This window comes from Mercenaria mercenaria, chromosome 15 (assembly GCF_021730395.1).
Source record: "Mercenaria mercenaria strain notata chromosome 15, MADL_Memer_1, whole genome shotgun sequence".
Lineage (NCBI taxonomy): Eukaryota > Metazoa > Mollusca > Bivalvia > Venerida > Veneridae > Mercenaria > Mercenaria mercenaria.
In genome coordinates, this window is record NC_069375.1 from 38,990,651 (window position 1) to 39,018,201 (window position 27,551).

At 35.9% G+C, this 27,551-nt stretch overlaps 2 protein-coding genes across 2 annotated transcripts in view; one reads left to right on the plus strand and one right to left on the minus strand.

Annotated features, from left to right (window-relative positions):
* Positions 1-287: 287 nt before the first annotated feature.
* Positions 288-14,572, minus strand: LOC123551745 (bis(5'-adenosyl)-triphosphatase enpp4-like). The gene is made up of 4 exons (XM_045340902.2): positions 14,361-14,572; positions 7,287-7,395; positions 3,076-3,812; positions 288-2,229 (listed from the first exon to the last, which is right to left on the minus strand). Exons 1-4 carry the CDS (start codon positions 14,472-14,474, stop codon positions 1,912-1,914), a joined length of 1,278 nt encoding a protein of 425 aa, XP_045196837.2. The 5' UTR covers positions 14,475-14,572; the 3' UTR covers positions 288-1,911.
* Positions 14,573-15,939: 1,367 nt separating this feature from the next.
* LOC123551752 (L-amino-acid oxidase-like) overlaps positions 15,940-27,551 on the plus strand; it is a 39,093-nt gene continuing 27,481 nt past the window's right edge. Inside the window, exon 1 of the mRNA XM_053525062.1 lies at positions 15,940-16,163. The gene's annotated coding sequence lies outside the window, so the exon portion shown is untranslated. The remainder of the gene's footprint in view (positions 16,164-27,551) is intronic.

Below are 27,551 nucleotides of genomic sequence, written 5' to 3' on the forward strand. Positions count from 1 at the left end.
CCGTGCCATGAGAAAATCAACATAATGGGTTTGCGACCAGCATGGATCCAGACCAGCCTGCGCATCCGCACAGTCTGGTCAGGATCCATGCTGTTCGCTTTTAAAGCCTATTGGAATTAGAGAAACTTAGCGAACAGCATGGATCCAGACCAGCCTGCGCATGTTGGTTTTCCCATGGCACGGCTCATATACTGAACTTACGGACCGAAAAAGAAAAAAAAAAATATCTATTTCACCATTAAATAATTAGTTGTAATAACACTTGAAAGATGAAACATTGTACCCAGTTCATTTTTGATTATCCTTTTATTTAATATATAAAAAATACATGTTACACGTCAAAAAATGACATAAAACATTTTCACCTCTAAGTTGGATATTGACCCTTAAGCTTTAGGTCTAAGTGTTAGGTTTGACACATCCTCTTGTTATGGTGTATGTTTGCGTCCATCTATGTAGACAAAATCACAATTATAGTGGTTTTATCTGCTTTTGAAATGTAAACTGGGTGGATTTTTTTCTGGTTAGTAAGTATACTAAGTAAGCTTTATTTGTTATCAGCAAGAGTTTAAACATTACAACATATAAGCTCATACGGGCTTTTTAACTGACTATTCACAACTTAACAAAAAGCAGCAAATAAAATATACAAGATACACAGCAAAGAGAAATAGGTGCTTTAAGACACGTGCGACTATTCATGCTAATGACAAATGAGTTAAGATACAAGAAACATTAAAAGCAGCACATGAGATTTTGAGACTAAAAGCAATTAAGCAAATTACAAATTATGGCACAGCACATAAAACAAACGAGTTAAGTACAAATAAAAATACAAATGAAGCACATAAGACATGTAAAGTTAAAGTAACTCAAAATCTGAAACAGCAGATCGGTTAATTGCATAGGCTAAAAATATTGAATAAGGGTTTAAACAAACTTGCAACACTCCCTACAGAGAGTTGCATGCAACACATCGTTCCAGAATGAAACCATGTTCTTAAACCGATTAGAACTTGATGTTTGCCTAACTTTATCTGGCAGTGAGTTCCACAAGACTGGAGTAACATAATTGAAACTTTTTTTACCAAACTTGGTAGTTAAAATTTTGTCTTAAAAACTGTCTGTCTTTGCAAAATCAGCGGGAGAGGTTTTATGTCTTTTGAAATCAACGGGACGGATGTTTTGGAAAACCACCGGGGCGGGGCTTTATATGATTTCAGAATACCAGCGGAAGGGCGCGTATTTGGAGAATTAATGGAAGGGGTTTTGTATCCAGTTAGAAAATCTGCGGAAGAGATTATGTATGCTTCTGGGAAGTAAGCAGCGTTGTAGTTGTATGGAATTGCAAAATCGGATTGTCTGGCTTTCGAAAACCAGCCGGGGAGGTTTTGTGTAGTGCGTTGGAAAATTCGTAGGATTTTTTTTTAATCAGCGAAATGGGTCTTGACCGCATGTTAAGAGCCAGCTAGGGAGATTTTGTCTGCCGTAATCAACGGAAGGTCTTTCAAAAAAATTTCTTGAGATAGTAGAATGTAAAACAAAAAACAGAACATTTTCAAAAACGTACGATTTGAGGACAAACTAAAAGCTATAATGCTCTTAAAGTATAGTTACGACAATGTCCACCATTACGTGTTGACTTTTGTTTCATAAATTTGCAACTTAAACATGTATGCAACATTGTTAAAAGGTACAGTTTTCAGCTGGTGAAAATAATTATTGTTTACTTGAATTGATCATATTCTCCGAACTAAAAGGAATAAGTTTACAGTTGTTATAACATTCGGCATGCGTCGTTTAAAAATGGGCATTAATATTAGTGTTTTTTATTGCTGAAGTCTCTATATTTGGCAATGTTTGCACCTAACACCCCATGGAAGTAACTTAAAAATACGACTCTCCGATTGGTCAGTTCTTTTCTAGTTCTATCAGCACTCTTACTAAAACACACAACGTTATGGTCGATACAGAAGAAATCTCCGAAGAAGAAACACCTGATGTCTCCTTCACAATGAAATTCTGAACAATATCCAGTGTCCCATTGTTAGCTGCAGGTTCGATGCCAAGTAACTCACACATCAGAGGGTAGATGTCAACAGAATTGAATGGAGATGCCTCGTATCCAGATTTGACATTAGGACCACGTGCATAGAATATGGGCTTCATCGATGACAGTTCGTTGTCATAGCCATGCGCACCTTTCTCATTCTTGTAGTCTTCCGGACCCTAAATGTAAAAAAGATTTGAAAACTAAAGAGCGTAACAAAGTAAACATTCACATTCGGGCAATATTCATATACCCAAGCGGTAAAATATGGTCGCCAACTGCTTAAGATGTGACAGCTGAGACCTCATGTGGTTGTGGGACGATCTGTGTATGAAAAAAATTGGAACAACTGCCTTACACTTGCATGATCGTAAGAGGCGACTAATAGGGTCTTAACACTTGGTTTTGCAGTAACTCTGTGATTCCAGCAGGTATGCAAATTTTGATTCCATACTTAATGTTTTTATTTCTATGTAAATGAGATGTGGAACCAAAATTTGTAGTCCTGTTTGGCGCCATATAACCTATACTGTGTTGGTGCGCCGTAAAACCCAAATAAATAAATTGACAGCTGAGACTGAAAAAGAATGTCAAGTCAACGAGAGGCATAACACATGAAGATTCTCTTTCCTATAAGGTCTTACGTGACAAGAGATATCTCGATATGAACCCAAACAACAGATAATTGTGTCCAACTTTTCCGAAAATGATAAACCAGCCTCACGTTTACCTGACTCATCTTTTAACATCTAGTTTGGCAATACGCGTACATTTGTTTCGGGACAGCTGAGTTCTTCAAGTTGTCCTAAAAAGCGGAAAAAAGCCTTTTAATTAAGGCGACTGATTCCTGCCGGTGTCGTCCTGGCGCCCCCGCCATAACGACTTGATTGTAATTACCCTGGTACTAAAATGAGACGAGAGGCATAGTAATCGCCCCATTAAATAATGCTTTGAAGGTTTAAAAAATGTAAGCGATGATTATTGTTTGTCAGATATCTTCGAATAGCACGTTTATTTTGGATTACCTTTACAATCATCCATCCCTCGTCAGCCACGGCCAGGATAGGCAAGACTCGCCGGTGATTTTTGTAATGCCACCGGTTTGGAATTTCTTCTTTTCGATAAACTTTCATGTGTGGTGCTCTGGAGAGGTTTTGAAATACAGTTTCTATCATATTTGCCTTGGGTAAAATATTAGCTACGGGACCAGCGGCTGGGATGTGAAGTATTGCGGTCATGTCAATGTAATCTGAAACGTCAATACGTCTATTTGTATAATCAATCTCTGCCATACCATGGTCACTTGTAACTATAATATTTATTTTGTCCAACATTTCAGTTTTATCAAGTTCTCGAACAAGGTATCCCAAAATGGCATCCATTTCCTCTACCTTAGAAATGACTTCTGATGAATTCGGCCCATAAAGATGTCCTGTTCGGTCAGGCTGGTAGAAGTACAACATTGCCAAGTCAATATCAAAGGTTGAGTTCGATAACCACTGGACTACGGTATCAACTCTCTCCTTGAATGGAACTGATCTGTTATACGCATAGTAAAAATCCGGTCTTAAACCTTGAATCTCCGTTTCGCTACCGTGCCAGAAGTATATTCCCGTCTTCTTGCCTTGTTTACCGGCTGTTATCCACACAGGCTCGCCGCCATCCCACCATTTTGTATCAATGGTTTTATAGTTGAACGTCTCGTCAAACTCTTGATCATACATTGAGTTCGCGATAATTCCATGGCTTTCTTCATATAAACCTGCAACAGTGTCAGATTAATTAGATGAGACAGTCGTGACGTAAAGAAAGGACTAATTAATACGTTCTCAAAAGTCCACTTTCTGCATTCATATTAGTGTATAAATGATATAATCAACACTTTCTAGGGAACGTAATTTACACGAATCTTATCTGTAGCTGTACATATCAACGAAGGAAGAATCATGCTCAAACAAGAAAAAGAAGACTTTCGAACGTCTTTAGTTTTTAGAGATGATACTTTTGCATCTGAAATAAAGTTTTCCGCCTTGAACAGGTTCGTATTTTAAGGCAAAGTTCAAACGTATAAGAAATGTTCCCTTTTCTGAGCTTGGATAAAAAATATAACCCCAAATTCTTTAAACTTTAGGTATCAATTTTTTATAAGAATAATAACTTTTTTCCGTTTCCATGCAGTTCTGTTGACCCCTAAAATGGACGAAGTGGAACCATTAGAATAATATTACAGACCAAGTTTGATAAATATCCATTAAACGGCTCATGAGAAGAAGTCTTTCAATGTTTTCTTCCTTTTTTTTATTCTAGCGGCTGTAAATGTTCTCATTTGAACACACTTTGGAGAGAACGTTTCAGACGCAGTTTGAATAGTAACCACACAGCGGTTCATACCAGAAGTTCATTTTACAGCTTTTTACTTTTTTTAGCTCTAGTAGGTCATAAAAAGGGCCAACCATCCATCCCTATTTGAACAAATTTGGGTGGAGACCTCAAATTGATGTTTCAGATCAAACTTGATGAATATCCATCAAGCGGTTCATGAGAAGAAGCTGTTTAAATGTTGTTCTATTTTTAACTTCAGTGACAAGCGACCCTATTTGAACAAGGCAGTCTGAAAGACAGCTAAATCCCCCGCCACTGCTATGGATAGTGAAAGGGTAAAACCTTTGATTTTAGCTGTGACCTTGACCTTGAACTGACATGGCTGACTCATGAATTCTGCACAACGTCTTGATGAGGTGATCATTTGACCAAAGTTTCATGAAAATCCTTCAAGGGGTTTAGGAGATACAGAGCTGAAACCTTTGACCTTCAGTTGTCACCTTGACCTTGAGTTGACATGGCTGACTCATGAGTTCTTGATGAGGTGATCATTTGACCCAAGTTTGATGAAAATCCTTCAAGGGGTTAAGGAGATACAGAGTGGACACCAAATGGAAGGCTCAAACCTTCGACCCTTAGTTGTGACCTTGACCTTGAGCTGACATGGTTGACTCATAATTTCTGCACATCGTTCTGATGAGGTAATCATTTGACCCAAGTTTTATAAAATTCCTTCAAGGGGTTTAGGAGATATAGAGCGGACACGAAATGGAAGGCTCAAACCTTTGACCTTCAGTTGTGACCTTGACCTTGAGCCGGCATGGCTGACTTATGGGTTCTGCACATCGTCTTGATGAGGTGATCATTTGACCCAAGTTTTATAAAATTCCTTCAAGGGGTTTAGGAGATATAGAGCGGACACACAATGGCAGGCTCAAACCTTTGACCTTGAGTTGTGACCTTGACCTTGAACCGACAAGGCTGACTCATGGGTTCTGCACATCGTCTTGATGAGGTGATCATTTGACCCAAGTTTCATGAAAATCCTTCAAGGGGTTTAGGAGATATGGACCGGACACGATTTTGTTACGGACGGAAGGACGGACGGAGACCATTCCTATAATCCCTCCGCCAAGGCGGGGGATTAAAAAATATTGGAGAGGGCCTTATAAATTAATGCAGATCCATAAATTTTTCTCTTTTTATCTCCTGCGGATCACAAAAGAGATAAGTGCCCACATTGTATAAAATGTGGAAAGGACCTAACACCGATTCAGCAGAAATCAAATAAGCGTTTCAGCAGAATAAGTTTTTTTTCTATTTCTTACCCGAGTAGCCTCTAAAAGGGACCAAGCGCACACATTTGAAAAAAAAAAAGATCGGGAGATGACCCAGAGATGCTCCAGTTTCATAAAGGTCCACCAAGCGTTTCACGAGAAGAAGCAGATTAAAGGTATTTCTATTTTCAGCCTTAGCGGCCTCTAAAAGGGGCCAAGCGCCCCTACTTGAAGAAACTTTGGAGAGGGCCTTATGATGATGCTACAGGCAAAACTGATGAAGATTCATCAAGCTTTTTACGAGAAGTCGTTTGAAGACATTTCTGTTTATAGCTCTTGCTCAAGTGCTCCAATTCGAACAACGTTTAGAAGAGGACCTTATAATGATGGTACACACCAAGTTTGACGAAGATCCATCGGCATGGGACGAAGTCGTTAAAATGCATTTCTTTTCTATTCTATTTGTAATTCTGGCGACCCCTAAAAGGGACAATTGCGCAAAGTTGAACCATTTAAAAAACTTGATAGATTTCTATCTAAGGATGCTACTAACCAGGTTTAGTGTTATTCTGAGTGGCTTTTCAGAGAAGAAGTTTAATAAAAGTGTTTCTTGTATACGAGACGGGAATTCCGGTATTTTTACCTGTGCTGGAAAAAAATCGATCTTACCCGCTCTCCCCGGAGTGTAAGATGACTCTCGTGCTGTAAATGACGTATTACGAACTACATATATGTAGAAGATTTATGTAGTAATATACATTTTATTTTGGAAGTTCCTCTTTGTTCCTGATAGTATATTTCTCTATTCAAGAAACGTTATGTTATCGAATATTCCAATATGCTTGTTTCTGTTAAAACACACTTACTCTAGAATGACGTCACGCTAACTTGCGGTGACGTCAAAAATTTTCTTGCGACGAAGAAAGAGCGCTACTATATTTTATCTACTGTTTTAGATTAAAGGCATATTAGATTTTATTGAAATAATTTATAGCAAAACCGTGTTTTAACACTTTTTATACAATCGGGCGGCGCCCTCGTGAAATTATTACGCCCGACGTAACCACCCATCGTGCATAAATAGTGTTAAAGCACTCATTCTTAAAAAAAAAAATAACAAAAGAGTGCTTTAACACTATCTACGCACGATGGGCGATTATACGTCGGGCGTGCCCGATAATTCTTACATAAATTATAGCAAAAGAGTGCCTTATCTCTATTTATGTACGATGTGCGGTTATACGTCGGCGTAATAATTTCACGAGGAAATACGAGTAATTTATAGCAAAAGTGCTTTAACACACCGGTTTTCACCAAAACTGTCATTTAAAAAACTGCTTATGCCATATCAAGCCTACATTATGTAACGTATGCAGTCATGGTAATAAAATGATATCGATAACGTGTTAAATCAAGAAGAATGTTTAGAACAGTACAGGATAATGTTGGTGATCATGTAAGCCTCATCTAAATAATTCGATGGGCAAATCAAGTGAGGCGCAGGCTCGAACAGGTATTATTCAAAATCAACCTCTTCAATCATTCAACAACGGAGGCGACGTTTTTAAAACAAATAAACATGAAACTAGCCCAGCGAAAGCAAACAAATTAAGACCTCGGACTGAAGATTGCCATACCTGTTGCCATTGAATAGTGACAAGGTAGAGACTTCGTTACAAACGTTGGGTTGATGTAGACTGCACGTGTCCCTTTGGCGGCAAATTCGTCAAAAACTGGTGTTTTTGCCTGAATGAAATCAGTACATTTTGTTTAACATCTGATTAATAACATATACATATTTTTACCTCTCAATAAAACCATTTTTTTTTACGCTTCAGTTCTTCAAGGACACTTTAAAGTTGATCACGTTAAGATTTCGGGACCACAAATACATAAAAAACCTGCATAAATGTAAAACATTGTATAGACTTGTAATGAACGCTTAATGTTGTAATGCTTGTCATGAATTATAATCATGATATTGTGAGGTAGATGTAACTTATTTTTACATTTAAAGAAAACAAAAATCACAACATTTAGCATTCAGTACAATAGATGGACGTGTTTCTTCAGTCAAGATTGTACCCTGATTCTCGAAAAATATGTGTAAATAATAAAATGTAACCATGCAGAGCATTTTAATGCACCAAATAGCCTGACGTGGCTACATTCTGTCTTTTATAGACAGTTAGGTTCGCAGTTAAGTTACAGAAACAAGGGGAGCGGTGGTTTAGTGGATAGGTTGCCGACCGCTCAATCCAGGTGTCGTGGGTTCGAGTCCCACTGGGGTTACGACCATGACTTCTCATATGACACCTGTACTGGTTTTTCCAGGAAGCGGACTCGGAGATTGATTCCAATAAGCTTGAAGCTTTCATCACAATCGAGCTAAAACAAATTAGTATAAACTAAATAAAACAACATGGTTGTGCAATTCAGTCTAAATAAGATGGACGTCATTTCAGAATAAAACTTCACATACAAATGAAGTAAAGCCTCCCGAAACATGTACTGCTACATGTGTCAATGATAATTGAGCCGCGCCATGAGAAAACCAACATAATGGCTTTGCGACCAGCATGGATCGAGACCAGCCTGCGCATCCGCGCAGTCTGGTCAGGATCCATGCTGTTCGCTTTTAAATCCTATTGGAATTGGAGAAACTGTTAGCGAACAGCATGGATCCTGACCAGACTGCGCGGATGCGCAGGCTGGTCTCGATCCATGCTGGTCGCAAAGCCATTATGTTGGTTTTCCCATGGCACGGCTCATATGTTCAAGATTGTCACCGTTTACACTTCGGCTGCCTAACATTCGATTTGTAATGTGATTATGAAATTGAACTTTTCAAAAGTCTCAAAGTTGTGACAAAAAATAACTGGTATTTGTATGAATAAGTTACAATGCTGATTGCAACATTATTATAGGCTGAACACCACTAAATCCGACTGTTCTTTATTTCATATAAAATCCACTTTAATTTATAACATTTTTTACATTTTCTAGCATATCAGATTTTCAGAGACTTAGATTTCCATAAAGTACTATAATATCACTTCTACAGAAAAACAAAATAGGGTTGTTAAATTTTATTTAATTTACTCCTTTTCGCTTCTTACGCCTTTTTTACCTAGCATGCAATAGGAACATGCCGATTTCGAAAGAATGCTACACATGCGTACTGAAAAGAAAACACGATGCTATTGAGAAAGGACAATAGGAAAGGAAGAAAGATTAGCGATATTTATATTTGGACTACTATACAGACCTGCGGTGGCTTACATTTGATTTGGTAGTGATCAGCCTATACAGTCCTTGATAAACAAGATGGCTGCTATGTAGCATGTTCAAATAGGATTACGGGTTAAAAACGGGTTTTTGTTACAAATGTCCAAATATTCAGTACTGTACTAGAAATCGCCTAATAATTATTCATTTACCAGTACAGTAAGTTTTCAAGAGAATAAAGAATTTGTTTTTCTGAAGATTCTGTTTATATAGCTGCTATTTTCCAAACAACCACTTGAAAAAGAGGGGTTTTCCGTCAATACATGCCTATTGCTATATGACAGTTGTATCATGGCTTATTATAGACTGTGAACTTTTCATATGCCTTTATGTTGCTTTTCATGTATGCTGATGTTTGGTTTGTTTATGTAAACTGAATATTGCCTACGTAAATGTGTAATACCAGTTTACTAGCAGTAAGCCTCTTGTCCCTTTCGAGCTTGACGACTAATTGTATTTTGCGAAGGTCATATTTTTTAACTGTTTGTAGTGTTTATAATTATATAGGTCAGTTGCTTTCACTAGATCATCATTCACTGCAGTAAGATGTTAACCTCAATTTTAAGGTGTTTCTACACGTTCAGATCAAAAACTTTTCTACAATGTAAAATTCGAATAAACCCCGATTTTTCACAACTTCAGAATACACATAAAAAATTCTGTGGACCATGTCATAATGCGTTATGCTAAAGTTCTTTGTGCTTAGTGGATGTCCAAGGTGTAAACATCTTTCTGCAGTCAATGATGTGGATGATATAGTGAAGCCAAATGCAGTAAAATAATTTAATAATATTTAGGTGCGTAATGATCAGAGCTTCATCAAATTTCATTTGTATACTATGTTAATAAAATTGTAAATGTTAATATTTTCATTTCTCATAATTATATTTACGTACGTCCTTTTTAACTCTCCCGCAGTTAAAATAAAAAAAAAAAGAATGATTTTATTCATACAACGTTCGGTCTAAAATGTACATGCCTATGAATAAATAATAAAATAACCATTTTTAATATTTGCCAAAACTCATGCAGATGAATTGATATAAACTTTTCGAAATACCTGAGTTAACATACTATTAAATGAAACATCTCCATGTACATGCTTCAAAATTGTAATTTGGTGAATTTGGGAAAATTCATTTTTGCCCTAAAAAGACATTATTCAGGATATCGCTCATATTTAGAAAGTTCCAACTTGTATATAACTTATTTCTGTTTGTCATTTAACGATGTAACGATTTTTAATGATATTCGATACTCTGTACCAACGATTTGAATAAATCTTATCCGGGTAAGAGTTTCACGGGCGGTATCCTTGCCATTGAACGGTGTTCCGTTAGTGTCAGCGCCTGCTCCCTATGAACGAAAAGCACGAAGGTATGACGGTACGATGGCGAAGCGCGACAGTACGATGGCGATAACACGACAGTACGATGGCGAAGCGCGATGGAGACAGTCCGTCCTACTGTCGCGCTTCGCCATCGTACTGTCGCGCTTCGCCATCGTACTGTCACGCTTCGCCAACGTACTGTCGCGCTTCACAATATTGTCTCAAGTTTATTATATGGTATTGTCTACTCTGTCCAGTGATCAAATAATTGGAACGCTTTTCGGCACAGGTATTATTGCAATGAATATCACCAGGCAACTTTTATTCAAAAGAATATCACCCGGGTGTTATTCAAATGAAAATCACCCGGCAGAGTGTCACTCAAATGAATATCATCTGGCAGGACGATATTCAAAAAAAATATTATACCTTGATATTGTTTGAAATGTAGTATTCAAAAACAATCTCCGTTTGTCTATGGCTATTTTACATTGTTTACTTGAGGTATAATAAAAATGAATATCAACCAGCAGGGTGTTATTTAAAATCAAAATATCATAGTATTCAAAAATAACCTCTGGATGGAAAAATAAATAATAATATATTTACATGTAGTTAATTGTTTGTAAGAAAATGTTATTTAATCAGCTGTTATATTTCAAACCATGAAACGTTAAAATATTTATTGTCCGCTTAAAATAATTAAACAATACACTCTTGATTAAAGATTGCTTATATCAAAGTTTTTAAATTTTTTTTATACAAAAGTGTTAATTAGGTCTAGAATACAGTTGTTTGTTTTCGCTAACCCGACCGACCCTATTTCAATACCACCAACCCTAAAGGTTTTTAGTTTCGGGCATGCTTGACAGGAAGGCGATAGTAAGATGGTGAAGCGCGAAGCGCGACAGTGCGATGGTGACAATAGTGAAAAAACGACAGTACGATGACGAAGCGCGACAGTACGATGGACTGTCACCATCGCACTGTCGCGCTTCTACATCGTACTGTCGCACTTCGCCACCGTACCATCGTACATTCGCGCTTCACGTTCCTATGGAGCAGACGCTGGCCCTAACGGAACACCGTACCTCTGTGTACACTACGGTAGCACATAACTATTGATTCCTATTAGACCTTTATCACGAATGTAAATGTAAACGTACTCTGTACTTTGGTCAAATTTGGGGGGTTTTCTCAAACATGTTTTAGGAATCATGGGAACTTGTTGTACTAAGTGTATATTGAGAATATGTATAATTATAATTATAGCGACTTTTCTTTTAAATCGTGTAGAGGTAAAGTTTAACCTTGCAAAGTTGCATGCTGTATATGCTTACAAAAACGCTGATCTTTGACGTAATTGGAATTGTTTGGGAAAGGGTGGGGTGTTCTAAAACAATTACATGTAAAAGATACACAAATAACTGAAAGAGAAAGGAATATGAATAGAAATTACAAAAATAACTGACGGTCGTTGTGGGAGTGTAATAGGGAGGTTTATGGGTCTGGCAATACTAAAATATTAGAAGAACATAAAACTTATTTATTTGTTGTCTCATGTTTTGGTGGTCAGGGTGTAAGGGTCAGTGGGATTGAGAAAAATGGACACTTAGAAACAATATCAGCTATAACACGGCCTGTACACACTGGATCTACATACTTTTGTTGGATAGTAAGGTTAGTGGAGAAAAAGAGCTTATGATACTTCCGAGGAGGCTCTAAGTAGTAAAAAAAGACTGCTTTCTGCAACAATTTGGAACCTTATTTCAAGTAAACATGCAGTATAGTTCTAATCATAAATGACTGTAACTTACATTTATGAAGATCGATTTTCAGAGATTTACTGTTTCGAGAGTAGTGATATAGAGCCTGTTCAAACTAAGTTTTGCAATATATTCCGCTCCGGTTTGTACAACATTAGTATTTCACAGAAATATTACCTTTTTATTAGAGAAGCTTACTTTACTACAAAATAAATAATGTGGTTTACTGTTCTTACTTGTCTATTTACACTTTTGAGGTACGAGATGAAGCCATTACCACTTGCACAGGCGTAAAGAGGTGGAGCATATGAGATATCTACCCTTTAAGAAGATCTATCCGTAAGAAATGGTGATTTTTTATTATAGGGACTAGCATTGAGGAGGTAGACATAAACATTTAACCAACACAAATACGAAATATGAGGTTTAATCATTATAGGGGAAGTTAATAGAGAAATTTAGGTGGACAACTTTGACCCGAGAGCAAAGAGCAACACCGACACCGACGTCGGTGTGAGTATAATATATCCATCCTTATTCGCTTAAATTGAGCTCAGTTACTGCAAATAACAACGAGATGTTACGACAAAACTTTTGCTTTTGTTTTGCTAGATAGAAAGGCTTGGATGTATATGGGGTAGCTGCAGCTAATTTCAACTTGTTTGTTACTCAAAATAGAAACAAAGGTTTTCGGTCAATAACTAAAGTTTGGAATGACATATTGTCACCTAACTTGAGAAATAACATGGTTATAAAATACAGCTTGCGACTGCATTACAGCTGTTTGGGTCAAAGTCGTTGTATCTAATCTTCTGCCATAAACTATACTTATTTGAGTGAAGAGACCTATAGCTATGGGCTACTTGAGTTGGTCAGAATTGTTTTACCTATACAAAGAAACGGCTACCGTCCAATGAATGTAGTTCAGAATGTATTTTCTGCCACTACAATTAAATTTGTTTTAATTGCGTTGTTTGCTGATAGACTGGCAAAATATTCTCATACATTTACAGAAGTAAAAAAAGGTATTTTATCAAATGGCAGACAATAAATAAAATTACAGGTGTGTGACGTTTTATTAAACTGAACATTGTATTTTTTTGTCAGCTGTATGCGTAGATATAAAGTGTTCGTCGGTGTTCTCATTAGAGACAAGATTTATTCGCAGCAGAGGATAACACTGCCAAGAATTATAAAGATATGTTGTGCCTTGATAATTAGGCGAAAACCTTTAAATTAATGTCTTAAAAATAAAACGAATCCCTGTGGTTAAATGTTTCATTTTTTGTGGTTTGAGAAGTTCCCCAGACTTTGACCATAGTACATAGTACGATTACATTGTCCGTGTCCGTTATAAATGTCTAATATTAACCGTCCAGGTTCTAACTCTGTCAATGATTAAATGTAGCGTTCTTTTTATTTTCTTGAGGGTATCTATGTAACTGTTCTGTTTCAGATGGCACGAATTTATAGTTCGAGCAAAGCGTTCGTTAGGAATCACAGGATATTTTTTTGCAATCAGTACTAGAGCGATACACAATTTGCTTGAATATTTCTTACATGGTCATTACGTTGATATCAAATATTTCTATTTTTGTTACAAAGAAATACGTTAAGAAAAAATTTTTTGAAAAAAGATAAAATTTAAATGTTGATATTGCGACATCACTGCCTTGAGGGAAGATTCAGTTAATGCTCTAGTGCTTGCAAACTGTAAATTTTTGGTAAACTTCAAGTTTACTCGCTTATTGTACATACATGTAGCTAAAACTAATTATCATATGAAATATACAAACTAGACAGGTATGTTAAGTCTATTTTATTTATTTTTGCAGAGTTTTAAGGTACGCAGACACTGTTACGGTCACATGGTGCAGAAAATATCCGTTACCCGTATCAGACCATATTTCGATACATGCGGACGCGTACGCAGAATAACTAACCGTCTGCATGCCAACTGGCTGACTGCATACCACGACAGTGCGTGTGTGTTTCGAACCCATAACAGTTAGGAGAAAGACATTCACAACGACTAGCTTCAGTATTCGGTCGAAGAAACAACAACAACAGGACATATTAAGCTTCCTCCTAAAGTAAAGTCGAACCTGTTACGAAATACCACACGTGAAAAGATATCACTTGGCTTTAAAGTCTACTAGCTTTCTTTATGATTCAAATATTTGGTTTGTATTTTAACGTCTGAATACAGTTAAACCTGCGAATAAAAACCACTCTGTACATTTCCAAGTCGTGGTCTCCATATGCAGGTTTTACCATATATTTCACCTGGAAATTCAAACTTCTAACATAAGACTTTTGAGTCATACCTTTCCAATATAGTCCCATCGAAATCCATCCATTGATATCACTAGCACTTTGCTTGCATCAATCACTGTCCAGATGAATATAGACAAAATACTAAATGACGCTTTAAATGTCATCTTTATCAAAACGTATACTAAATGCAGTTGTTTACAACAGATAGACAAGGGATGTAGAAATAAACCTTTATTACGGACGCGGAAGGTCAATGAATTCTACACTTCAGTCAAATTTTAGGGGTTGTCTCAAAACAGTTTGGTGAAGATGTGGTTATCTAATATAAGATGAATTACATATACTCGGCGTCACTGAAAAGTTACCACCCTACTGGCCCTTATATTTTAAAAATCACATTGAACTGTGTTAAAAGCATAACACGACTACTTTTTTGACCCAATTGAGAAGTCACTGGTGTAAAGATTTGTCAAATTCGATGAACTCTATTCGAGTCAAGGGCTGCACGTGCAAAATGACTTTTTCGAGCAGAATCGACATGTACGCAACTTCTGTCGCAAATCATTCATCGCACTTGAAAGATAGTCGAAAGACTAGAAAAAAAACCAGAATATTTTTTCTAAGAATACCACGTTTAAGGGACGATCAACGTCATCAGGCCATTGGTATGGTTGACGCCGGACTTTCATGTCGTGAAATTGCACGTCGTATGGGCTGTTCTCACCGGACAGTCATGAAACGGGTTAGGAAACATGATCAGACAGGGTCTGTGTGTGATAGACCGCGCACAGGACATGAATAGGTGACGTCGATATTGTATTAAAAATAATGAAGTATATATAAGTGGTAACTTTTCAATGACGCCCAGTATATTTATATATTACAATTATATTATATATTAACTCCCTGGGGCCGAAATGCGACTATAGGCGTTATATTTTCTACCCCTGTAGCGTCGATATGCGACTATACGCGCGTTATCAGGACTCCCCAGGACGGCGATTGACGAGTATAGTCGCGGCACCGAGATCATGATGATTGCGATAAGTACTTGTTAATTTTTGATAATTTTGACAAAAGCAAAATCACTTTGCATACTGGCTATTATTTCTTTGATATAATAATTACTAGTTGTGCTAATAATTAGTCCCCTTGTTAAAATAAATGTCTGTAACTATGCGGTAATGTAAATGAAATAAAAAGACGATCTCCGCTGTGTTTCGTTCATACTGTATTTCAAAAGAGTAATTTAAAAATAATGTCGTCGGCCAGAGATCTTTCTTAAAATGAAGAAAATATTTATTTATTATCATGCTGATTCCGAAATATCAGTTCCGTCGGATGATGATACCGACGATGCGATTCCATTATCAGACAAATGAATGGTCGGAAAATGTTAAGTTTTAGAAGGCTGAAATATTGGTACACTTACATCGCATACGATACAAATGGATAAAAAATAACACAACAAAGCATGTTTCATAAAATACAACAAAGTATATGTAAATAAACGCATGTTTGTAAATTTAATAATTATTCAAAGATTGATGTAAATATTACAACTTAACTGTCTCAGCGCGTGACACACAACATCTGTGTACATGTTTAGAAATAGATTATACATCAAAATAAACCACTGATATTCACACAAAAACGGGTGTAAGTTTATGTAATGCTGATGTAAATATTCAGTGATGCATTTCTATTTATTGGATTTTAATGTTCAAATATCTATTAAACGCAGTAGGTGTGTTAAAATTGTGAATATTTCGAAGTGAAAATTGTGTTCTATTTGGATATAAGCTACGGACGAAATTGGATATAAAAATATTTGTTTAAACTTCGAGTATTTTGTAAGTATATTTTAATTTACACCCAAGTTAATAATGTTTCCCTGCATGATTTCAACGGACTGTATACGAGTGTGATTATGATAAGGTTAGATAATGTCTTCGACGCCAGGTGGTAATTCTTATCCCGCCGCAGCAGGTATGTTACGATATCGGCCTCAGGGAGTTAACCAGATTATGTACATTGGTAAAGGTTAATAAGGTAAAGATGTATATCGTATAGGATTATATAGTAAAATCAGTAAATAGACAACTTCGGTCGGACAGGCAGGTGCAATTTCAAACAGGTAATTCAACAAACAAAGTTCAGGCGGGCAAATTCAAAAACTAGTATAAAGCAAATTTATTTGGAGACATATCTTGAGATTGTATTAGGGGCTACTGGGTTCTAAATAAGACAGGTGATTCATCTTAACATAATTACTGTAGAGTTAATTAATGAAAGCTACCTTTACATAAAAAAGGAAGGAATTGTATATGGAGTCAAAAGGCTGAAGGTCAAGGCTACACTTATTAAATATTACCGAACGTTTGAAAAATTCCACTGTGTGCAGTGATATAAGGCTTAGGTCTATAATGCCTTCTTGTATGTAGACATGTTGAACGGTAATAATTAAAATCGCGGTCGGCACTTCACTTTCTTTTGGCAATGGTGATGTCATTAGGGCAAATGGGGTCAAGGTCACAGTTGCTAGTAATAGAGTAAACAGTTTGCGCTCAATAACTATTTTGAACAGTCAATCAAGTTGTTTCCGGTCAATAACTTATTTCAGTTGTCACCAGTTTTCGAGCGAACTGATATAGAATGGGCTGCTTGAGTTAAGGTCAAGGTCACTCTTACTTAAGATATAAAGGTGATTTCCACTCAATAACTCAAAATAAGAATGAGGTATTATACGACAAAACTTGGTATATATAGGTAGTTACTACGATAGAAAGGCGTGAAATGCATCTGGATCCGCTCGGGCTAATTTAATATTCACTGTTAGTAAAACTATCTTAGAGTGACATACTGTCATCACACATGGTGCGCAAGATGCTAAAATAAAGACCTAGCTTGTGTCAGCAAGACTGTGTTGCTGTTGGTAAAGGTCGCAATTAAAAATTATACAAAACCACCTGGTTATAATTTTTTTTTATTTTATTGTTTTTCCTCAGTTTTTATTCTTGCAAACGGGCGTTTATGCCTTGATTAGCGATGCTCTCGTTTGCTGTTGTTGAGCAGTACATCTCTGTTTTCTGTTTGTCAGTTCAAGTCCTTTCTATCGTTTCGTGCAGTCATAAAGTTAACGTGGATTATTTGCATTTAAGGAATAAGCTTGTATGACTTTTGGACAGTTTTATTAAAGTGATAGAAACTTTGATTGATTAAATTGCCAAGCAAATGGCGTTTCAAATGGAGATGGTCAGTAATCGTAGTTGAAATTTATTGAAAACGTTTTATTTTTGTAACCCAAACTTAGAAGAGAATATCTGTACGGAAAAATGAAGGGTTTCGTCATTATTTATTTCAACAGTTGAAATAGCTGCACACAATGTATCTATATACAAATTTCAAGAAGTAAGGAATTTACAGGCACGTGTAGAATTTTTATTAATTAATTAACGGACAACTTAAAAATGAAAAAAAAAATCAATCAAGAGAATGAGCACGGTAATGAGCATGGTAATACTGAAAAGTTTCAGTATTTGTTTCAATTATGGAGTCCTAGAAAACGAAATACTTTCTACAAAATTGATGAATAACTATAAACAAACAAAGTTAAAGAGAATGAGTCCTGTCAAATTGACGACTTTCAATATTTTCTTTCAGTAACGGAAACCTGGAAAATGAAAGACTTTCTACTAAACTGTTAAATAATTAACAAACAAAATTGAAATAACTGGTTCGGAAATACTTCCATTTTCAGTATTGTTTCACGGGGAGGACCAGTATCTCTACTTTTATTTTATTAATCCCAGTTACTAAGGTGTGTGTGTAACAACCTGATTTGCTCAAAAGAGATTTTTTTTGTCCGAAATGGCTAAAAAACATCATTTGGTTTATAGAATTTTAGTATTTCCCTGGGAGGACCCATATTTTCTACATATACTAGAACTACTCAAAGTAGCAGAGTGTACTTGCCCGACTGTTTGGCCCGAGAAAGCAAATACAATTGTAGAATTTCAAAATACCTGGTGAGAAGCCCTATCCTCCACCTTGAAATAAGTTTAAAAAAAATAAAGTTAATGTTGACTTGTCATCCAAGTTAGTAACTAGATGTCTATGCCAAACTACCCGCCTGCCACCTCCCCGAAAAAAATCTGAATTGGCGTTTTTTAATGTCAGTTTACGGCTTGTAAAGGTCGGTAATCGAAGATTATTAATTTTCTATATTCTAAAGTTTCATACATTCGCAACAAGCGACTGCTGTAAATTTAAGAATTAACTAGAAATTGCTTTTGTAAAAAAGCGCATGTCTCCCCCAATGCAAAGTCCTATAGACAAGACGTCAATAGGGGTCAGGAGCGAAAGTCAAAGAGACACTGATGGTTGGCTGCAATTGGGATCATCTACTTGGCATGTCCAGTCATCCCGCTAAGTTTCAACACTCTTGGCCTAGTGGTTCTGAAGTCACTGTTCAGGCTCTTGTGACCTTGACCTTTGATCAAGTGACCCCAAAATTAAACATTTATCCATGGCAGATGTTGTTTGCCATTTACAGATTTTGTAGGCACACATTTGTTTGTCAAAATCTCCAGCTTGGATGTGAGCTTCTCCCAAAGGACCTGAACACTGAGTTTATCTGACAAGTTTTTTAGTTCAATTTCAAATTGTATCAGTTCTGATTTAAAACTATTCCAGTCAGCCTTATTAAACAAGTATATCTTTCTTTTTTCTTTATAGTTAATCCTAGGTGTTGAAGTTATGTCAATAAATGGAATGCAGTGGTCGCTAACACCAGGAATGACTTTTACATTATCAACCAAGGATGGGTTATTTATGAACAAGAGATCAAGGATGTTACGAGTTTTATCAGTGATTCTAGTTGGTTCATGAATCAATTGTTGGAATCCATAGGAATCCGCTAGTTCAAGGAGTTTAACACTTTCTTCAGCATGGGTGGCCCCAGCGTTAACTGTGAGAGATTGCCAGTTTACATCACCAAGATTTAAATCTCCACCAACTACAATAGTGTTAATTGAGTTATCAATCAATGAGGTGGTACGACTGATTTCATCGATGTAATTAAAGTCCCGCTCTGGCCTGTAGGCACTACAAACATAAAGATCTTTTTTACCTTTCTGTTTAATTTGAGCCCAGATGATCTCTGAGTCAGATTGAAGCTCTGGTAGTGAATTACTGTTAATTTTGTTTGAGACCAAAATGAAAACCCCTCCGCCTGTACGGCGTTTGCGATCTTTTCTATAAACTTTATAGTCTGGTGGAAAGACTTCAGAGTTCTTTATATGGGATTTCAGCCAAGACTCAGTACCGAGTACAATATCAGGCTTCACAGTGGACATCATGACTTGAAAGCCCAAATTTTTACTTTTGACTTATTGACTGTTTACTGTAATGATTTTAAGATGTTGAATATTTTGTTTTCTTCTCATTTGTTTCGGAGCTCTGTTTGAATGAACAGATGATGCAGGGTGTGATTTACCAGATGGAGTGCTACTAAATAGAGGATGTTGGATTGTAGTAGTTGGTGACTGTATGTCTGATACATCTGTGCTGGTGTTAGAAATGGAATTTTCAGAGTCAACAATTGATGAGCTTTCAAAAAGTGAAGATGCAAAGTTTGGTAGTCCACATTTAAGACACTGCCAAAATTCATCAGGATGATTACTATGGAAATCATATACATGTGAGGTCATTCCTTGACACTGTGCATGGTACCAGGTGTCACAATCATCACAATAAATACCACGGTCAGGATGCCAACCCACTACCTCGGTGCAAATACCACATAGATCTGATCTATCAGGAACTGGACTGGCAGGACCAGGATTGGTCTCGATATCAAAAGCTAACATTATCAAAATAAGGCATATGTAAAAGAGTGTGAGTCTATTCTGATTGAGGAGTTTCTTTCTGAATTTTTTCAAGTGTATTAGACAAGACAAACCAAAAGCAAGATCTAAAGCAGGAGCACCACTATCAGTCCTTATAAAAGTACAAAATTGTTGGAACACTTTTGAAAGTAAATACGGGCTGATCCCAGATTGACAGATGTTGTTGAGTTGAATGGAACCCAGCTTTTTGAAGGAACCTCCTACATTCTGATTAGACAGCTCAGCACTCATAAAATATAGAGATAAGGATAAAATCCCCACCGTACACAGAGTAATTCTACACATGACTAAAGCACAAAACGGGCCAAAAATAGGTCAATTTTGAAAGGTCGCGAAAATGGGTGACAAAGCGACTAAGGAGCGAGAATAATGCCAAAAACAAATTGGGAAGGCCAAACTTTACCCTCACTCCGTGTAAGATGTCTCTATGTCCCTAGTTTTCATCAAAAAGATGGTAAGAAACCTGATGGAGTTGGTTAATTTGTGAAAATGGGACCTATTTTGAAAAAAGTGAACCCACGCTCTTCACTTCCGGTAGTTCATTATCTTACACTGCCACTAACGGCTACACCACTTACGAAAATACTAACTCAATCTTATTCTGAAACAAACAAATGTTCTCTTTTTATCTGTAATGTAGACTGGCATCAGTCGTTAGAGTCATAAATGTAAAGCACTTGGCCATAAAATCAATCCTATTTGATAGCACTTTCTGAAAAAAATTTACAATATCTCTTACCTCTGACTCTAACTAGAGAGAAAATGGTTTTCTTAGAAAATATCAGTGTCAGTATGAAGAAAGAATAAAATTTATTACAGGTAACTTGATCTCAACAGACTTTGTAAGTCTATCTGTAATGCTATACAGTCTAAAATCGCGCAGGCGCATTGACTCCGATTTTCCCTTATGTATAAAATCTCAAAACAGCTGGTTGCAATCCCCATGGAAAATTATCTCATCCCCTAACTAGGCAATCACGGAATTATCATCCACTGTCTTACAGGTTAATCTCTGCATCCAGATACTCCTTTTCCCCAGAGAACCTTCCACCTGGCATTCCCTTACTTCCAACCCTTGAGCCCAGTTCAATGCCGTTGTTTGCAACATTGAACACACTTCACCATAACCTTGCTCTTCACCCCTGTTTTTCATCTATTAAAACACTAACACATTTTCCTTTCCCTTTTATTTTGGCCGAATTTTCTTATATTGTCTACTAACAATCTTTACGGCCTGACGCACACGAAAGTGTTTACGTTCCTGTAAAGGGTTAGGCAGCAACGGAAGACAGACAATGTAAACTTTCTTTTTTTTCTTTTTTACTAAAATTCGACTATTAATCTTAATGGGATATTGATATATGTGACCAATCAACTTTTCATAAATTCATAAATAGGTGATTTCTAGTTGAGAAAATAAATGCCAAAACATTAAGATTTACATACATCTGTTAATAAATTGCTTTTTAACTGACCGAAAACTTAATGTTTTATGTGATACATTCCTTTTCTAATAATTACTAAGCCCGTAACTAATTAGGAAAATCACCAAACTTTAGTAAAATAGAGTTTTTTCCCGCATCTCCTCTGTGATACAAAACTCAGTCTTGGTGTTCGTGTGTTGAAAGTTAGGTTATATAAATAACCCTAACTGGAAGTTAAGTGGCGTACAAGAAAAAAATACTGTCGGAAAAATTTCAATTCGCTAAGACTATAATTATGTAGACAAATTAAAACGTCCTTGAAATCAAGCAGGTCCTTTGTTTAAAACCCGTTCTTGGAATTTTTCTTATTTTTATAGACAATCAGGGCCAACTATATGATACGGTCAGGTCCAGTACTAATACTAATAGCTGTGTCCTGTGCAAACTTCTGAAACATATTATTGTATTTAGCCTTCACATATCTTACTACATATACATACTATTTTTTATTATCTGCAACGCGGATTCTTTGAAAAACGTTTCTGTGAAATTGAGTTGCTGGATCACCTCGTTGACAGATTTTTTATATAATCTCATTAGAAAAAAAAATGATGGTGATACTAGTATTCTGAGATTTACAAATAACTATAGAATATTCTATAAATTAAATACTGTTATTAGTCTATATCACATATTTGACGCCGCGAGAGTGAAATAAAGCCATTCCATAAAATTGATAATACACGAGTGTAATAAAGCTTTGACGTCGGCATCGTTTATAATATAGGAGAAGTTGGTCGAATTGACTTGTTTATAATAGTTGAAGAAAGTGGGATTTTTAATGTTTCGGCAGGAAAAGCAAACATGTGATAAAAAGAATATTACATTTGTGACTTTTCACATTGAATTTATAAAACTCTCGAATAAAATTGATAAAATGCTCAACAAAGCCTCGCATTTTACTATTTTATTCAACTCGTTTCATAGTAAGAAAGTGAGTGAGTGAGTGAGTAAGTAAATACATTTTTAATTTATAGAGGGTAACCCATTTACCCATCTTGCAGAAAATAAAGACATATCCTCTTTAAAATATATACATTCATCATCTCTCCGTTTGTATTGTTTACACTGTGCATATTAAAAGACAAAAAACAAGATGTTTCAATCTCAATGAATTACATGTTCATTCCTGTCGTTCCCCATGATCCTGGCACTGTCACGTTAGAATTCTTCAGTCTGTAAAACAATAAATTATATACATATTATGTGCATAACACTGCTTAATTTTGAACCAGCTTACACTTTTCAGTGATACTCAGAGTTATTATCGCCAGACCTGAGCCCAGGACCTTCCTATGAATGTCCTAGCACTGTCACGGTAGAATTCTTCAATCTGTAAAATAATACATTATACACGTATTATGTGTATAACGCTGCTTAATTTTGAATCAGCTTACACTTTTCAATAATACACAGACTCATTATCGCCAAACCTGAATCCAGGACCTTCCCATCAATGTTTACCCACAAAAAATTGTCAAAAAGTCATCCCCACAACAACATAACATGCATAAAGTGAAAATAATCGGCGATAAATATATTTATGAGCGTGAAAATTGGACGAATTTCTTAATTAGCAAGTGATTAATCATAGTTAACAACATAAAGGCATGAGTAGGATTTATATACGTTAAAATGGAGAAAATAGGTCTTTCAAAATATTATTCCAATCAGCCAACTGGTGCCTTCGATAACTTGTTCTTAAATCTATTTAGCTAATGATTGGTGCCAATTAAAGCAAAAGCATAGCTCTCTCGACTGGCCATATTGAAATTAAATGAAAACTGCAAAGAAAGTTACATTTACGAAGTTTTCAGAAAATTATCGACTAAACAATGTCATTTTCCGCCATTTTGACTCCCACAACAACGGCTTCTCACATAAAGGCTCCCACAACAATACTTTACGTTTGACCCCCTGCTAATAGAACTATTTACATTGTTTTTGCAAAGATATTCTGACGTCACGATATTATGACGTCATGTTGAGTTGCACGTGACGTTGCGTGGACAAACTGCCTGGATATTACTTGGTTAAAACCTTTAAAAGCACATGAAATAAATAGAACATTTGTTTGTTTCGGTGTAAGATCGAAATATATTTCACTCGTGATCGCCATAATTTACATTTTCACACGTGGCTGCGTCACTCGTGAAAATATTGCATTATAGTGTTCTGTCGGTAAATATATATTTCACCGTAGTACGCCAATATTCGTACTGTATTGTTTTTTCTTGTTCCCCGTTTCTAACACTTTTTTCTGTACTAAGACGTACTGCTCCGTACTTATCCACCCACCCCTTCCCCTATTTACACCACCTAAACGCATGTACATATCCGTATATGTGTGACTGTAGTTTTAGGATCAAGCCAGATGGCCAAAAAATATCAATATTGTAAATCTCCTACTATTTTGCTTGGTTGCATACCAGAGAATCTTCTTACAGATATTAGTTTATGTAGTGAAGCATTATCGGCAATATGTAACGACTACAAAATTTACGGTAATTAAAGATCATAATTGAATAATTCAAACAAAATAATCTTAAACTATATAAAGGGCATTATAAGTGGAACGTTTCGACTTTAAGGTACTAATAAAAAGGAATACTGAAAATTTTTCTAGAATCAAACATGTTGAACCTGAGCCAATAGAGAAAAAAATGTTAGGCTAGCAGACTCCTTCTTATTTACAATAACGGATAATTCGTCAATACAGGAAATAAACAATACATGAAACTGATTGAGATGAATTTCGAAGGGCGGACTTGACGTAGAACTATGTATCAAAGGCAGGACCGTAATAAACATGTTTAATCTACATGTATATGAAAATCATTTATAAAGAAAACATAGAGGAAATTACGATTGATGAATTAACGAGAGGGTGCGGGGGAGGGGGGGACAAAGACTAAGGATCAATTAGTAAATTATGATCAACATAATGAAGACATTTTAAGAGATATTAGTAGGAGTGGTGAAGATCAAATTTTTAATAATAACTCGTTGGATAACAAAACAGTATCAGATTCTAATATAAATAATAGTAAGTCTGTAATAAATCTTGAGGATAATGTTATTGAAATAAAACTTCAATTACAGAGGGAATGTTGTGATATTAAAAATACATATAAATATCTGAATGTTAATACATATACTATAAGTTTGGGCTTTTGGTAACCTCATTATTAAAGCGTTTTAGTGCCTGTAAATATTTATACTGTATTAAGCTATACATGTACTTACATGTAGTGTATACTATTTAATTTATTTTATAGAATTGTTAATGTATATATAGATGGATTTACACTTGGCACGATCCTTAGAAACGGATGTAAAATTTCGCGCATGCGCACTCTATGTAGGGCAAAATGACATGGCCGCACAGTATAAACTACGTTAAAGTTATATCACATTTCAATCTTACGATCATATATATTATTAGTTATAAAGGTTTTTGACGGGATATACGGTGGGCATATAGCCTGACTGTGATTCATATAACCCGAGGCGATAGCCGAGGGTTATATGAATCTCAGCAGGCTATATGCCCACCGTATATCCCGTCAGAAACCTTTATAACGAATTTATAATACTGCAAATTCGCGTATTTGGTCTCAATAGCAACGATTTTCCTTAGTTTGACAAATATTACTATTTTTTTCAATTCCCCATTTGGTGCCTCAATCCGCACCTTGTTTTTCGTGCGTTTCCGTAAAAGACGCGGAAACATACGAAGATAACGGTAGGTTTGCGTTTTTTTTGATTGCGGAAGAAATTGGATTTACAAATGGAATTATAAATGTTTTAAGGAAATTTACAGATAGTAGAGCTGTCATTGATTGGGTCTTAGGCGTATCGACGATACCGAAATATCAGAAGACAAATATCGACGATACATCGATATATTGATTATTAAGTTAGATTAACGACCTATTTGTTCATATGCATACAATATACCTTCCTGTAAATGCTATTTTAAGTTTTATTGCCTACTTTCCATATTTCTGTTTGATTGTGTTGTATTTGTATTTATGAAATAAAAGAAATACATAAAAATTAATAACATCTTTCATTTTTATTTTGCCTTCACTCCTTTTTTGCATTTATCCAAATTTACAACTTTTTGAACTTTAGTTGTTTTTTAGGGTCTGAGTGTTTATTTGGGTAGTTTTTTTCTCTCTGTAAAATATCGATTTTTGAAAATGGGAATCGATAATCGATCGACAAAATAATATCGTTGATACATCGATATCGTTTCTATCGATGACAGCCCTAACAGATAGTTTCGAGTTTCTCGAGTAAGAACTCGGATTGTAGTAAAGGAGAACTGAAGTAAAACTTGCTTATCCGTTTAATCTTCTATCTAAGCTGTTCAGCCTCGGGTCGCGTGTACTTTTAGCCTGAACACGGAAGTAGAGTGAATATGTCATGATGTGCCAAAGAAGTACCAGTACTCACAGTATCTCTTTGGATGTTCATATAAAGTGGAAATCTATAAAAAATCAAATGTTAGATGTCAGGTCATCTAAGTGCAATCGATGATGTTATTCAACATGCTGTGGCCGCATTGAACTAGAAGTCATTTCTGGAACAGAATCCAGGGATCATAAGAGAAATGTAGGTATTTCAGAATATGGCAGATGTTTTAAAATATTCCTTTTCAAAGAGTGGTTCAATTGCTATTCACAGCTAATATTTAAATGATTACACCCGAATATAAACTTAGCTATTCATAGCTAACACCCGAATATAAACTTAGCTATTCATACAGTAGCTAATATTTAAATGAGAACACCCAACTATAAATAATGAGCAGTGTCTGTCCTCGACTCAGTGTCCAGCCATCCGTTAACTGGAAGTTTAACCTGTGTCTTAGATGTCCAGTAACCGGACACATAGCCTGACCTATAGGTTTTTTTTAACCGACCGATAATAAATTTATTGATGACTTTTGTTATTTTATTTTATTTTTGGTAATAATGTGATACGTTCATCTAACCAATATTTGTGTAAAAATGGTGCTGCTCATAAATTTCTGTCATTGATTAAAAGCGTTCCATTTGTGCTGTTGTTGTTTTAACCCTTATCATGCTGGACACGACTGATTCTGCCTTTGCAACTAGTGTAGATCATGATCAGCCTGCACATCCATGCAGTCTGATCATGATCTGCATTGTTGGCCATTCAGTCAGTATCTTTTTGGTAAGCACTCCTTTTAACATTTAATGGTACTGTCCAAACTGAAAGATGGACAAGTTCATTATAGAAGTTTAGCAGGGTAAGGGTTAATTAATGTTATGTCGAGAAAATTTGACAAATACACGGTTCAGAATAATGTAAAGTTTCATGCCAATCCCTCTGAAATTTTATTAATTCTATAGAATATCTATGCACTTCAGTCACATTTAAAAGTAATTTTGGAAAAATATACTTTGTGTGGTCTTTGGAATAAAAAATTCTTTTTAATTGCAGGTATATATAGCCAATGATGATGATACCTGCTGGCCAATCACTGCCAAAGATTAGAATAACCTATTCACAGAAATATGGCATCTTTCACACATATGGAATGGAACATTTTTGCCAAGATGCTACATAAACTCTGACACCGAGAATATGGCACCTTTCACACATATGGAATGGAAAATTTTTGCCAAGACGCTACATAAACTCTGACACCGAGAATATGGCACCTTTCACACATATGGAATGGAACATTTTTGCCAAGAGGCTACATAAACTCTGACACCGAGAATATGGCACCTTTCACACAGTCATATGGAATGGAACATTTTTGCAAAGACGCAACATAATCTCTGACACCGAACGTACATTACGACTAGTA